The 17,002-nt window shown below is 38.7% G+C and overlaps 1 protein-coding gene across 1 annotated transcript in view; it reads right to left on the reverse strand.

Moving 5' to 3' along the window:
• LOC128697096 (Ig-like and fibronectin type-III domain-containing protein 2) overlaps positions 1 to 17,002 on the reverse strand; it is a 466,169-nt gene that overhangs the window by 31,874 nt on the left and 417,293 nt on the right. Inside the window, exons 6-11 of the mRNA XM_070095088.1 lie at positions 8,816 to 8,926; positions 7,388 to 7,588; positions 5,433 to 5,594; positions 4,997 to 5,132; positions 3,063 to 3,165; positions 550 to 767 (exon numbers count right to left, since the gene is read on the reverse strand). Coding sequence (XP_069951189.1) covers positions 550 to 767; positions 3,063 to 3,165; positions 4,997 to 5,132; positions 5,433 to 5,594; positions 7,388 to 7,588; positions 8,816 to 8,926 — 931 coding nt within the window. The remainder of the gene's footprint in view (positions 1 to 549; positions 768 to 3,062; positions 3,166 to 4,996; positions 5,133 to 5,432; positions 5,595 to 7,387; positions 7,589 to 8,815; positions 8,927 to 17,002) is intronic.

Here is a 17,002-nt window from a genome sequence, read left to right on the forward strand (position 1 = left end):
GTCCAAGCCACCTCAGCAACTTCTCAGGTCTCTGGATAATACTTTCATTAACCCTGCACCTTCTAATATCCAAGCTACTAATTCTCTGCACAATATTTGCACAACACTGCCTTCAGACTCATGTCCACTGCCTCCTCCTTGCTAGTTAGTTTAATATGTTTATTATGCACCCCATACCCATCCTGTGGGCGGTAACCTCCTTGCTGCAACGTTGAAAATCCATGCTTCATGTGCAACAAGTCTTGGTATCACTATAATCTCATACATTCCCTTCTTTGCTTCCATGGACAACGTTCTTTGTCTCCACAGACTCCTCAGTGCGCCACTCACCCCTCATCAATTCTATGATTCACCTCGTCTTTCATAGACCCGTCTGCTGACAAGTCCACTCCCAAATATCTGAATACATTCACTTCCTCCATTCTCCCTCCCTACAGTCTGATATTCAGTCTCTCATTGTCTATATTTTTTTTTTGTGGTTTAAGGTTGTATACTGAGGTTAAAGGTACCTAATGCAGTTTAATTTAGTGTAAGTTGATTTAAGTTTACCTGTAATGCTTGACACCTTTGTCAGAACAACAGCCGACGATGTCAGGAAGTTCTGGGTGTACTGGTTCAGTCTTGTTGGCCTGCTGCGCCTCAGTCAGCACTCTCAGCTTGTACTGGGGCAGCGAGGAGCCGTGTCTGTTGACTGACACAACGGACACTTCATACCACGTCAGCGGTGACAGGTTCCTGATGGTGGCGTGCGTCTGACTGGCTGATACCTGAGTGTCAGACCAAGGTGGGTGAGTGAAGAACCAACACAGGCGAGATCATTCTATATCTATATATATATATATATCTATATATCTATATATATATATATATATATATATATATATATATATATATGTTGGTAGTAGGTAGTAACTCCACCCTGTAACTGTTTTACTCAGTGGTAGGACTGCTGGTCTTTTCTGTCTCATAAACACGCAAGATAACAGGTAAATCTTACTGCTTCTACTTACACACAGGTCACATTACACATGCACGAGCACATTTTAGTATACACACCTGAGTTTTCTTATATTTTCTTAATAGTTCTTGTTCTTGTTTATTTCCTCTTATCTCCATGGGGAAGTGGAACAGAATTCTTCCTCCGTAAGCCATGCGTGTCGTAAGAGGCGACTAAAATGCCGGGAGCAAAGGGGTAGTAACCTCTTCTCCTGTATGTATTACTAAGTGTAAGAAGAAGAAAACCTAAATAATATATTTCTTTTTTTGTGGGGGGGGGGGCATCCTGCCTCGGTAAGAGGCAGATGGTACGTTGAAAAAAAATACTGGATTGTTTAACAATTCGCAAACAGGCGAAATTATTTACAATTTCTCAGTCCACAACAGTGTTCGAACCTGTGCACTCTTCATCACAGTACACAGTAATTTAGCCACACAGCCAGACTCCAGACAAGTATTGGCACTTAGGCAAAGCTTAACGCTATATCCCATACCCTGGAGCACCAGGAAGAGTGCACAGGATCAAGTCTTGCTGCCGACTGAAAGATAATGTTTGCAAATAATTTCGCCCATCTGCAAATTGTTAAACATTTCAACATCCCTTTCGAATTTCACTGCATGTGGCAGGATTTGATGAAATAATTTATTACAATCCAGGTGTCCCGGGGTATAGGAATGACCGTCTAGCTTCGGCTAGGTGTCCATACCTGTCTGGAGTTTGGTTGTGTGGGTAAAGTACTATGTTCTTTGATGCAGTGTGTTCAATTTCGAATTCTGCTGTGGGATACACACACACACACACACACACACACACACACACACACACACACACACACACGTCCAGCACTGTGTGTACCGATCCAGTAGGATTATGGATTACTGTGACGCCATGTTGCAGTGTTTGCTAACATGGTTCGATCAATCATCCCTCCCTGACTAGGGATTATCTGGATAATAGTGAGGGATACTTGACAAGGAATAATCCCGAGGGAGTCCTGGCAACTGTTGGCAGTGGTGACACCAATATGATTCAGAGCAGCATTTATCCCTAAATGGACACACAACATCCTAAAATGATAACCAACAGGCCAAGACATCTCTTGGATAAAAGAATGATTGCACAGTACCTGTGGTACGTGACGCATAAGACACCTATTGTCAAAAGGAGATAGCTCCCTACCACCTAATTATGGGCCAGTCTAATTTCAGGTATGACGAAATGAATGGACTCGGTAACTGGCGATGAGGTCTGAAGCTTGAAGCACTGAACTTTATCAACAAATCTGGCCACTGTTTGGTAAACTGATATTTTTTTGCCATTTAAATTTACTAACCGTTTCCATTAAGTTGTTTGAAGAGGAAAATCAAGATAACGAATATAGCCGTGTGTATACACTGCAGTGTGTATACACTGCAGTGTGTATACACTGCAGTGTGTATACACTCTGTTCTGGTCCCCATTTTACAGAATGGACATAAATGTGCTGGAAAATATACAGAATAGAATGAGGAAGTTGATCCCATGTATCAGAAATCTTGAGGGTAGACTAGGGGCACTGTATCCTACGATGATAGACTGGAGGTACTATTTATCCTACAAGGATAGATGATGGCACTGTCTAACATACGAGGATATACTGAGGCCCTGAATCTACACTCTCTAGAAAGGCGTAGAATTAAGGGGGATATGATTGAGGTGTATAAATGGAAAACAGAAATAAATAAAAGGAATGTAAATAACTTGCTAAAAATATCTAACCAAGACAGGACTCGCAGTAATGGTTTCAAGTTGGAAAAATTTAGATTTATAAAGGATATAGGAAAACACTGGTTTGGTAATAGAGTTATGGACGAGTGGAACAAACTCCCGAGTAGCGTCATCCAAGCTAAAACCTTGCGTAGCTCTAAACATAACTTGGACAAATACACGAGTGTGAGTTGAACTTGCCTAGCATGGGCCAGTAGTTCTTATATTTTATGTACTAATACTTCATCTATAACCAGTACAACTACTACTGTTGCTATCACTACTACTACTACTAGTAACAATGTGTGCTGGTACCCACCTTGACCTGTAGTCTCTTGGGCAGGTAGAGCAGGTCATCCTGGGTGTCCAGGTCAGTGACCCCACTACCTGTCACCTCCATCACCTCCACTGGGGGGTCGAACCTGCGGACCCGCAAATGGAGAAGTTTTAATTGAAAGTGATTGTGGCTGACAGGCGAGAGTGAGTGAATATGATGAGGTCTGACAGGGAATATGGTGAGGACTGGCAGCGTAAAACAGGAAAGCTTCGTTTTAAAATAGTGAAATGAATGGGATGGTAATCTGCTGCTGTCAGTATAGCGGATGGTATTACTGTACTCACCTACCTAGTTGAGGTTGCGGGAGTCGAGTCCGAGCTCCTGGCCCCGCCTCTTCACTGATCTCTACTAGGTCACTCTCCCTGAGCCGTGAGCTTTATCATACCTCTTCTTAAAGCTATGTATGGATCCTGCCTCCACTACATCGCTTCCCAAACTATTCCACTTACTGACTACTCTGTGGCTGAAGAAATACTTCCTAACATCCCTGTGATTCATTTGTGTCTTCAGCTTCCAACTGTGTCCCCTTGTTACTGTGTCCAATCTCTGGAACATCCTGTCTTTGTCCACCTTGTCAATTCCTCTCAGTATTTTGTATGTCGTTATCATGTCCCCCCTATCTCTCCTGTCCTCCAGTGTCGTCAGGTTGATTTCCCTTAACCTCTCCTCGTAGGACATACCTCTTAGCTCTGAGACTAGTCTTGTGGCAAACCTTTGCACTTTCTCTAGTTTCTTTACATGCTTGGCTAGGTGGCCCGGTGGCCTGGTGGCTAAAGCTCCCGCTTCACACACGGAGGGCCCGGGTTCGATTCCCGGCGGGTGGAAACATTCGACACGTTTCCTTACACCTGTTGTCCTGTTCACCTAGCAGCAAACAGGTACCTGGGTGTTAGTCCTGGGGGACAAGATTAAGGACCCCAATGGAAATAAGTTAGACAGTCCTCGATGACGCACTGACTTTCTTGGGTTATCCTGGGTGGCTAACCCTCCAGGGTTAAAAATCCAAACAAAATCTTATCTTATCTCTTAGGTGTGGGTTCCAAACTGGTGCAGCATACTCCAATATGGGCCTAACGTACACGGTGTACAGGGTCCTGAACGACTCCTTATTAAGATGTCGGAATGCTGTTCTGAGGTTTGCTAGGCGCCCATATGCTGCACCAGTTATTTGGTTTGTGTTTGTGTTTGTGAGCGCATGTGTGTTCATATACGTGTACTCACCTAATTGTGGTTGCAGGAGTCGATACTCAGCTCCTGGCCGTGTGTGCGTGCGCGAGATCAGGGCTGATCAAGGATCAGTCCTGAACCTTGGGGGACTGATCCTTAGGGTATTTTCCTTGGGGTCTGTTCCTTTAGGAACTAATCCTTGGGGACTGACCCTTGGGACCAGTCCCCAAGGAACAGACCCCAAGGAATAAACCCAAGGATCAAATTTAGCCCATCCCTATTCAGTAACTGAACCAAGAGCTGCAGTTCAACCCCAAATAGGTGCCAGGGTACTATTTACTACAACACAAATAGGCACTTGCAAATAAGTTAATAGGTGTCAAAGGTTCCTATTTACCTGACGTTAATCATTGGAGCCTAGATTAGGTATCTGCAAATAGATAAATAGGCGTCAGGGTACCTATTTGAATAACCTACTGGAGCCTAACTAGGAATTTCAAACAGGTTCAAGGGGTACCTACTTATGCAACTCGCTACAACTCAAATAGGTAAAAAGGTTTAATAGGTGCCCAGGATGCCTACCTACATTACTGCTTGAATAGGTAAATAGGCACCATGGGTACCTATTTAGATTGCAGCTCAAATAAGTACTTACCAAAACATAAATAGGTGCCAGGGTGCCTATCTACGCTACAGTTTACTTACAAATAGGTAAATAGGTGCTAAGGGTACCTATTTACGTGACTCACTTCGTTATGGTGGTAACGTTGATGACGTAATACTCAGGTGGAGGGGTGTTAGGTGCCGGGTGGTCCCAGGTCACCTCTATGGAGGTAGGTCCCAGCACTTCCACGCTAGGTGACTCGGCACTCATAGGCAGGATTTCTGTAGGTACCCACAAGTACCTAATTACCGGGATATATACTCACAAGCACCTAATTACTCGAACATGTACCCACATGTACCTAATTACTAGGATATATGCCCACAAATACCTAATTACTAGGATATATACACACATGTACCTCATTACTGGGCTATATACCCAAAATTACCTATTTACTGGGATATTTATCCACAAGTACCTAATTACTTGTAGATATATACACAACATACTCACCCACACACTCAGATATACACTCAACATACACTTAATATACACAGATATACACAAGGAATACTCACCTACACCCTCAGATATACACATGAGTGTGACCTCGGTGTATGCAGTACACGAGAACTGGGACTGTATACTGTCGTCTTGTATAGTATACTCTCCACGACACAGGTCCTGACAGATGTCAGGAACCCTCTCCCTCTCACAGCACGGCACATGATTACGCAAATCTGCTCAGGCGTCAGAAAGTAGGTGTTAGTTAAGTGTCGTGTAGGCAGTACTGAGGTTTAAAGTCTGTCAACTACACGGGGGTCATTAAGGCTGGTTGGTTAAAGGGATTTAAAGCCTATCTACTACACTTGGATCATTAAGGTTGGTTAAAGGGATTTAAAGTCTATCTACTACATTAGGGCCAATAAGACTGCATGTCATCCGTATACCACAAGTGTATATAAACTGACATATACACCTCTCAGTGTATATACACATACCCCTCTTGTATATACACTGAGATATACATTTCTCACTGTAAAACATTTAGATATAAACTCCCCTAAGGGTATTTACACTGAACTGTATACACCTCAGTGTACACAATGAAACATTAACTATTCAGTGTAAATCCTCTGGGATACACATCTTTCAGTGTATCCCAGAGTATTTACACTGCTTATCCCAGTAAATATAGCGATATATACATCTGTGTAAGTACACAATGTATATACCTCTCAATGTATATCTCGTGTCTCAACAACACACTGACACATACAAGATACTGTGGAACCCTGATGTTTGAACTTAGTGGTTCCCAGGTGGTGCTGGAACTGCGAAAAACTGGATGTGGGAGACAGTATATGCCAGGCTTTGTCAGCCTCACACACTGGAGGATGTTGAACTGACTCTTCCAAAAGTCTCTGAGAGTTAGGTCAGTGTCAGAGGTCACTTCAAAGCACTTCTGAAACAGCTTTTCTCAAAATCTAATTTTTACAATTGAATTTTAAAAAAGTCACTGCGTTCGTACTCCAGAAAATTGTTCAAAGACCAGGTCAACATTTTCTGAACAAAACTGTTCATATTCCGGTTTGTTCCAGGTTTGGTGTGTCCCAACACTGGGGTTCCACTATATAAGTATTATTTTACTGTTGATTAAACGGCACATCGCCTAAGAACAATTTGTATAGATAATTATGTAAATAATTATAATTCATTTATATCTATTTATATAAATTTATGTAAAATTCGGCAATATAATGATACGTTGTTGGGTTAATTTTGGTGGAAATTTACAAACTTATAAACCCAAAATTTACATAACTTATTTACGGTAGAGTTAAAGAATTGGTTGACTCAGAACGAAAGCCGCATGGTTCCTGGGCCCATTATCGATACCATGCCTAACCCTTCTAGGGTAGGGTAGGTGCCTGAGCCCGAGCCTTTAGCTCATAAGACTGTCATTCCCATTTGCCCCCTTGGGGTGGGGATGGCAGACCAGAGAGGTCTAGCTTGTGGCTAGGCCTGGGGACAGTTGGTCCCAAAGATGAGGAGGTACTTGTGCCTCCTCCCATGGGAGAGACTTAGGTCTCAGACACTCCCTAAAGAGGGAGCCAAGGCCGGGCCACCACTTGGAAAAGGCCCGGGCCGGGAGAATACCGGCTAATCTTTAATAATAATAATGGGCCCATTAAGTACCTCTGTAATCTTTTTATTACCATCCACATGATGGGTACGGGGTGCATAATAAACATATTAAAGTAACTAAATTTAGTGAAATCATCGAGTTCCATTCGAAAGTAAATTTATTGAGTGTCCCCTCGAAAGTTAATTTCTGTTCCCTCAAAGTGACTAGAATTTCCCTCATAAGTCAATTTAGTTCCCTCATAAGTGAATTGCATTCCCTCATGAGTGAATTAACCAAGTGACCCTCGTAGGTGAATTAGCCGAGTTCCCATGAAAAAGATAATCGAGTGTCCCACATATATGAATTACTCAAGTGTTCCCCCCCCCCATAAGAGCAACAACTTACCTGCCATGCACTTGACAATGAGGGGAAAGTGTGATTCACAAGCCTCTGGATCAATGCCAGTGTTTCCCTCGAGAATGTTGTGGATGGCACAGAACCCCAGGCACTGTGGCAACACCCCGTTTTCTATGCAGCAAGTAGTGTAGTTGTGGGGGGACCGCAGTGCTGTTGCCTGTGCTGTTGTCTTGTTTCCCGCTGCAACCACTGCAACACCAACATTATTTGCAACAATGTTGATAATAGATAAATTTGAAATAGAGAGCAAGATGTGATTGAAAATTTAGAATACTACAAACAAAATATATATAAGAGTATACAAATTTCTAATGTTTATATCAAAATAAAAAGCATTTTGAATAACAAAAATTGGAATTACAATTAAAAAATAATATATAAAATTCACACTTGGTTTACACAGTTACAAAAATTCGAAATAAAAAACATTTTGATTAAAAAAATTAGATTTATGCTTAAAAAAATTTGATAATATGCAAGTCACATTCTTTGGTTACAAAATTAATTACATTTGAAATAAAAAGAATTTTGACCATTGAAAGTTCACGAATATGCATGGAATTAACCAAAAAAATAAAAATCCGAGATAATTGTCAAAGATAATTTTATATAATTGCCATAAAATCCACCAGAGGAAATATTTAATATAAATGTAATATTTTAGCCAATAATAACAAGTCTGTCCTAGCTTAATGCAAATTAAAATATACTATCATAGTTTCCCCTACAAATAATTTTAATGAAAGACAAAATATATTATCATAGTTTACCCTAGAAGTTAATTTATACATATTAAAGAAACTATCACAGTTTACCCTGGGAATTATTTTAACTAAGTCGGACTATAATAGTTTAGCCTTTGAATTAATGTAATACGAACTAAAAAGACTGATAATTTCACTAATAAATTATTTTAACACAAAGAAAAAAACATTATTGTTTCACCTAAAAATATTTTAAGTCAAACTATAATAGACTTTCATAGTTTCCCCTAGAAATTTAAAAAATAGTAAATATTAGGTATAACTTTAATAATAGTTCTAGAGAGGCCTAGCTTCTAGGCCTAGGGACAGTTGGTCCCAAAGATGAGGGGGTCCTTGTGCCTCCTTCCATGGGAGACTTAGGTCTCAGACACTCCCTAGAGAGGGAGCCAAGGCCGGGCCGGGAGAATACCGGCGAATCTTTAATAATAATAAATAAATAGGCACATTACATATTAATGATTATAATCATAACCTATGATTTTTAAGAGTGGACCGGTAGTCCTCGGTCAGATGACCATGTACGTAGCAGACACCATGTACGTACCAGAGATCATGTACGTATCAGAAACCATGTACCTTCCAGAGACCACGTACATACCAGAGATCACGTACGCACCAGAGACCATGTACGTACCAGAGACCACGTACGTACCAGAGACCATGTAGAGGGAGGTGAGAGAGGGGTTAGAGTTGATTTCGCACACGTACACTCCACGGTCTGAGACCATAGCGTTCTTGATGGCCAGGACCCAGACGTCACCACCTGCTGGGAGGTAATAATATAAATTTCCACAATGTGCATTATTTTGATGGAATATATATATATATATATATATATATATATATATATATATATATATATATATATATATATATATATATATATATATATATATATATATATATATATATATATAATGCAGTAATCGCGACAACAGCCACAGGAGGAGTTTAATAATAACTCTAGGCCTTTCGTTTGCAAATCAACACTTCATCAGGAGCTTGCAGTGTTGCATAAACGAGCAGGAAGACCCACAGGAGACAAAACTGTGAAAGAGTGGGTAGTTTCACATCTCGACTTCTAGTTGAGGTTCTCTTCAGTAGAATACAAAGCAATGAGGAGAATACACAGGAATATATACTGTCAGGGGAGTACATTGAGCCTCCTGGATTCAATAGTCTGTTACATAACACCCCTTAAAGGCTGGTATTACCCAGAGAAGTGAATATCTCGTGGTGAGGTGGGGAATATTGTCTGGTCTGTCTCTCCTATGGTATAGAAATAGGTATAGGCCTATTTAGGCTGTGTAAACATACATTCTTGATATTTATAATCGGCGGTAATTGTATCTGAAGGCATTGTGTTGGGCCTGGTGTTAGATGTGCCTAGTAAGACTAGGTGTTAGATGTGCATAGTAAGACTAGGTGTTAGATGTGCCTAGTAAGACTAGGTGTTAGATGTGCCTAGTAAGACTAGGTGTTAGATGTGCCTAGTAAGACTAGGTGTTAGATGTGCCTAGTAAGACTAGGTGTTAGATGTGCCTAGTAAGACTAGGTGTTAGATGTGCCTAGTAAGACTAGGTGTTAGATGTGCCTAGTAAGACTAGGTGCTAGGTGGTGCTTGTTAAAACTAGGTGCTAGGTGATGCTTGTTAAAACTAGGTGCTAGGTGGTGCTTGTTAAAACTAGGTGCTAGGTGGTGCCTAGTAAAGCTAGGTGCTAGGTGGTGCCAAGCGAGACTTGGTGTTAGGCGGTGCCTAGTAAAACTAGGTGCTACCTAGTAAAACTAGGTGCTACCTAGTAAAATTAGGTGCTAGGTGGTGCCTAGTAAAACTAGGTGCTACCTAGTAAAATTAGGTGCTAGGTGGTGCCTAGTAAAACTAGGTGCTAGGTGTTTTGTCAATAAAGACTGATTTCAATTTATGATGATTTCCTGGTATGCGAGTCTTCTAGGATGTTCATAATGTTGATGTTCATAATGTTGATGTTCATAATGTTGATGTTCATAATGTTGATGTTCATAATGTTGATGTTCATAATGTTGATGTTCATAATGTTGATGTTCATAATGTTGATGTTCATAATGTTGATGTTCATAATGTTGATGTTCATAATGTTGATGTTCATAATGTTGATGTTCATAATGTTGATGTTCATAATGTTGATGTTCATAATGTTGATGTTCATAATGTTGATGTTCATAATGTTGATGTTCATAATGTTGATGTTCATAATGTTGATGTTCATAATGTTGATGTTCATAATGTTGATGTTCATAATGTTGATGTTCATAATGTTGATGTTCATAATGTTGATGTTCATAATGTTGATGTTCATAATGTTGATGTTCATAATGTTGATGTTCATAATGTTGATGTCGGTGCCGTCCCAGTGTGGTTGTTGATGTGCTGAAACATGGAACATCTTGCTAACAACGTTAATGTTGAGTGATCTTGGACACAAGATCACTCCCCCTCCCATCCTCTCACTGTCATCCACATAGCTGGACCAGATATGTGGCTGACCTTCTATACTTATCGTCTAAGAATATAGATATAAACCAGGACCTACTCTAGTAAGTCTAACAAGTCATTGCCATCATTATATTGTCTAATAATTAAAATGAACCAAGTATTTAAATCCTAAATATGCAAAAAATCAAGAGATATCTGATATGTACACTGTTATTAATGACAGAGTTAAATGTTTAGTATTAAGATAAGATAAGATAAGATTTCGTTCGGATTTTTAACCCCGGAGGGTTAGCCACCCAGGATAACCCAAGAAAGTCAGTGCGTCATCGAGGACTGTCTAACTTATTTCCATTGTGGTCCTTAATCTTGTCCCCCAGGATGCGACCCACACCAGTCCACTAACGCCCAGGTACCTATTTGCTGCTAGGTGAACAGGACAACAGGTGTAAGGAAACGTGTCGAAATGTTTCCACCCGCCGGGAATCGAACCCGGGACCTCCGTGTGTGAAGCGGGAGCTTTGGCCACCAGGCCATCGGGCCTGGGCTCGGTATTTGCAACCCAGAGTTCATGAGGGAGTTGAATGATAGCTCTAGGCCCTCCGTGTTGCAATCAGCACGTCAGGAGCTTGTAATATTGCAGAAAAAGGATGAATTCCAGGCATATACGTTCAGAGGAAGAGGGCATTATTTTTCCAACATTATTTTAATCACAGGGAAGCGCTAAACCCACAGGGTTATACAGTGGATGTGGGGGGGGGAATGGATGGTATACAGACTCAGTTCAGGGAACTGGAGCATAGATCCAATTCACTAGATCAAGAGCCCCTCACCAGCGTCAAGGAACCTCCCTTGAGGGGAGAGGAAGAGGGCAGCAGTAGACGATAAGTGTCCCTGGTATACCAACCAGTACCCAGAGCTATCATTCAACTCCCCCCGTGGGTGTTTTGCATCTGGTATCACTTGTTTTTAATTTTTGCATAATGAGGAAATATGTATTGAAGATTTATGAAATAGTATATGATCTAAAATAACCCAAAAAATTCCAGTGACAAATCTTTCAAAATCACCAGAAATATATTTTACAAGTCAAAAAAATTTACGAAGAAATATATTAAACCGAGAAAATGTTGGTTTTCACTTACTATTAAAACCTTCTTGATATACCTTCTCTTAAGAATTTAAAATAAATCTGTTGTATTTAAAAAATCTTGATAGTCACTGGATTAAGACCCCCTCCCCCCCCCCCCAAAAAAAAGTGCTGCTGGTTGTCTATAAAAAATTCTCCCCCCCCCAAAAAAAAAAATAAAAAATAAAAGTTACCATGGTCAAACTGGGAAAATTCTTGAACTAAGATGATAACATAAATATAACATTAGAAGTGGACAAAAGTCTAATGTTTCTGTTTATTAATGTGAGAGATTTTAACCATCCAATTGATATTCAGAAGACCGAGAAAGATGCATCAAGGAGTTCCATGATGAGAGAAATATAATCTATATTCTATATTCATTTCAATATTAATATAAGTTCTGGGCTATATAAATTATATTGATTGATAAAATTTGTTGGGAATATAAACTTTGTTGATAAAATATTCCCACGTCTGGCAAGTATCTTAAATTTTATGTGACCTGATTGAATCTTCGGTGAGGAGGATCATATGTCAGGTCACATGTGAGGTCACATGAGAGGTCATATCTCAGCTTTACAAGTTTTCTCGTCTCATTATTACTGGTCCCTCGATAATGTGAGAAATTACAGAAATGTTGAGAATATCATTATTTTCACTGTGATTATAATATACTGTCGCTGGTTTCCTCCGAAACACACACACACACATTATATATATATATATATATATATATATATATATATATATATATATATATATATATATATAATATATATATATATATAATTATTGTAACCACGAACGAGTGGAATTTAATCAATAACAAAACTGCGAGTAGCCGAGGATTCGAACCCATGTCGTTTTGGCGAGCCTCATGGTGAGCGAAAAATCACACGACGCCCTAATGTACAGGACCATGCAATCCTAAAGAATCAAGCACCCAGCAGAGCTCGGTGTTTTACCTTGATCCAAGGACGTACGGTGGTGTGGGTGCCTCTGAGCTAATTTTAGACTGACTTGAATATTCCAAGAAGTGGAAAGTGTATCAAGCACCAAGCTCATCTCTGGAAGGACCAGGCAACGCTCTCCCAGACTCGGACGACAATCTTGTACCCCACATCAGGGGTATGGGAGAGCCGGTGGCCTGGTGGCTAAAGCTCCCGCTTCACACACGGAGGGCCCGGGTTCGATTCCCGGCGGGAGGAAACATTTCGACACGTTTCCTTACACCTATTGTCCTGTTCACCTAGCAGCAAATAGGTACCTGGGTGTTAGTCGACTGGTGTGGGTCGCATCCTGGGGGACAAGATTAAGGACCCCAATGGAAATAAGTTAGACTTTCTTGGGTTATCCTGGGTGGCTAACCCTCCGGGGTTAAAAATCCGAACGAAATCTTATCTTATCTTATCTTAACCACTAAAGCTCAGGTCACTTCAGATCACTATCAACGTATCTAGTGCCGAAGCACACTCAAATATAATTAGTTTGTGTATCAGCTGGACTAACACAAGAAAGCTTTATCAGTCCTCAGTATGCTAAGAAAATACAGTTATATCCCAGAAATATGACGAAGGATAATACAACACTTAACCACGAATTTTGAGTTAGCACCATGATACCATAGCAACAGCTGAAATAATCAATGTATCTAACAGCTGAAAAACTCTGTGTATGAGGTGCTAGTGAAAAGTTCCCAGACTTCTATTTTCATACTTATCCTTGTTGAAATGTAGCGGTGGTGTACATCACACTGTTATGCTGCCAGTGTACTCTTGTGTAACAAAATGGGATCTTAAAAAAAGAAAGAACTGTGTGTGTGTGTACTCACCTATTTGTACTCACTTGAGTGAGGTTTGCAGTCTTTGGCCATCTAAACTATATTGTGTCTGCGGTCTTCTTTGCCCTTCCTCAATCTTCATGACTTTGCATTTGGCAGAGTTAAATTCAAGGAGCCAGTTGCTGGACCAGGCTTGTAGCCTGTCTAGGTCTCTTTGTAGTCCTGCCTGATCCTCATCAGATTTGATTCTTCTCGTTAACTTCACATCATCTGCAAACAAGGACACTTCTGTGTGTGTGTGTGTGTGTGTGTGTGTGTGTGTGTGTGTGTGTGTGTGTGTGTGTGTGTGTGTGTGTGTGTGTGTGTGTGTGTGTAAAATTCAGTTTCAAACTTAGTAAAACGGTTAGTGGAAATTCCAAAATTCTTCAGCAAGGACTTAGCGATTTAAAAAGGGGAGGTACACAGTATTGTGAATGATCTTGATTTAAGGCGCTACGAACGTCATACGAGGCTGAACACTGGTCGTCCATCACCGTGAAGAATCATTGAGGAAAGTTCACGAAGATCATCGTCAGTGTCCAGGACACTGCAGGTACTGGGTGAATTAAGGGAAAATTTGAACACGAGGGGAGTGGCTGTGAAGTTTGTGCCCCACTGACTCAAAAACACCAGAGTTTCCTGGCTAAAATCAACATAATCGTCACCACCCTCACTACTCACCAGATCTAACACCCTGTGACTTCTTGCTCGTCCCTGAAATATAAATGGCACTCCAGGAGCGGCAATGTAATGTCACAATTGATATTCCAGCAGAATCACAAGCTGAGCCAGACGCTGTTAGGAAAGAAGAGTTCCAGAAATGTTTGGAAAAGTGTCAGAGTCGCTGACCAACAACACTTCCAGGCAGACAACTTTAACTAGGTGGTCACCTAAGCCTATTATCCTTCCATTGCAGTTCAGTAACTTTTTAATAGCGCCTAGTGATATATAAATGTATATATATAAATGTGTGTGTATCTCAATTGTACTTACCTATTTGTGGTTGCAGGGCTCGATACATAGCTCCTGGCCCCGTCTCTTCACTGATCGCTACTAGGTCCTCTCTCTCCCTGCTCCATAAGCTTCATCATACCTCGTCTTAAAGCTATGTATGGTTCCTACCTCCACAACATCACTTGTCAGACTATTCCACTTCCTGACAACTCTATGACTAAAGAAATACTTCCTAACATCTCTGACTCATTTGAGTCTTCAGTTTCCAATTGACCCCTTGCTTCTGTGTCCCCTCTCTGGAACATCCTGTCTTTGTCCACCTTGTCAATTCCTTATCATGTCTCCCCTGACCCTCCTGTCCTCCAGTGTCGTCAGGCCGATTTCCCTTAACCTTCCTTCGTAGGACATTCCCCTTAACTCTGGGACTAGTCTTGTTGCAAACCTTTGCACTTTCTCTAATTTCTTGACGTGCTTGACCAGGTGTGGGTTCTAAACTGGTGCTGCATACTCCAGTATGGGCCTAACGTACACTGTGTAAAGAGTCTTGAACGATTCCTTAGAGAGAGAGAGAGAGATAGAGAGAGAGAGAGAGAGATAGAGAGAGAGAGAGAGAGAGAGAGAGAGAGATTAGGAGCTTTACTGTCAGACTTTATTGATTTCTGCTAATTGGTATACCAGCCCATCCCCCATTCCCGTACCCATTTCTTCCGGTACACTCCAGTCCCTTCCCCGAAATAGTTGTGAGCGTATATATAATATATATATACACAAATATAAACAATTTTGAAAAAAATAATTTAGTTATCGGTAATAAATATTCAAAATATATATCGAATGTAGTTTTAAATGTTTTTGTGTATTGTTGTATATGTTATTGTTGTATATGTTATTGTTGTATATGTTATTGTTGTATATGTTATTGTTGTATATGTTATTATTGTATATGTTATTGTTGTATATGTTATTATTGTATATGTTATTGTTGTATATGTTATTGTTGTATATGTTATTGTTGTATATGTTATTGTTGTATGTTATTGTTGTATGTTATTGTTGTATATGTTATTGTTGTATATGTTATTGTTGTATGTTATTGTTGTATATGTTATTGTTGTATGTTATTGTTGTATATGTTATTGTTGTATATGTTATTGTTGTATATGTTATTGTTGTATATGTTATTGTTGTATATGTTATTGTTGTATATGTTATTGTTGTATATGTTATTGTTGTATATGTTATTGTTGTATGTTATTGTTGTATATGTTATTGTTGTATATGTTATTGTTGTATATGTTATTGTTGTATGTTATTGTTGTATATGTTATTGTTGTATGTTATTGTTGTATATGTTATTGTTGTATATGTTATTGTTGTATGTTATTGTTGTATATGTTGTTGTATGTTATTGTTGTATATGTTATTGTTGTATATGTTATTGTTGTATATGTTATTGTTGTATATGTTATTGTTGTATATGTTATTGTTGTATATGTTATTATTGTATATGTTATTGTTGTATATGTTATTATTGTATATGTTATTGTTGTATATGTTATTGTTGTATATGTTATTGTTGTATGTTATTGTTGTATGTTATTGTTGTATATGTTATTGTTGTATGTTATTGTTGTATATGTTATTGTTGTATATGTTATTGTTGTATGTTATTGTTGTATATGTTATTGTTGTATGTTATTGTTGTATATGTTATTGTTGTATATGTTATTGTTGTATATGTTATTGTTGTATATGTTATTGTTGTATATGTTATTGTTGTATATGTTATTGTTGTATATGTTATTGTTGTATGTTATTGTTGTATATGTTATTGTTGTATATGTTATTGTTGTATATGTTATTGTTGTATATGTTATTGTTGTATGTTATTGTTGTATATGTTATTGTTGTATGTTATTGTTGTATATGTTATTGTTGTATATGTTATTGTTGTATGTTATTGTTGTATATGTTGTTGTATGTTATTGTTGTATATGTTATTGTTGTATATGTTATTGTTGTATATGTTATTATTGTATGTTATTGTTGTATGTTATTGTTGTATGTTATTGTTGTATGTTATTGTTGTATATGTTATTGTATATGTTATTGTTGTATGTTATTGTTGTATGTTATTGCTGTATATGTTATTGTTGTATATGTTATTATTGTATATATTATTGTTGTATATGTTATTGTTGTATATGTTATTGTTGTATGTTATTGTTGTATATGTTATTGTTGTATGTTATTGTTGTATATGTTATTGTTGTATATGTTATTGTTGTATATGTTATTGTTGTATATGTTATTGTTGTATATGTTATTGTTGTATGTTATTGTTGTATATGTTATTGTTGTATATGTTATTGTTGTATATGTTATTGTTGTATATGTTATTGTTGTATATGTTATTGTTGTATGTTATTGTTGTATATGTTATTGTTGTATATGTTATTGTTGT

This window comes from Cherax quadricarinatus, chromosome 49, assembly GCF_038502225.1.
Source record: "Cherax quadricarinatus isolate ZL_2023a chromosome 49, ASM3850222v1, whole genome shotgun sequence".
Lineage (NCBI taxonomy): Eukaryota > Metazoa > Arthropoda > Malacostraca > Decapoda > Parastacidae > Cherax > Cherax quadricarinatus.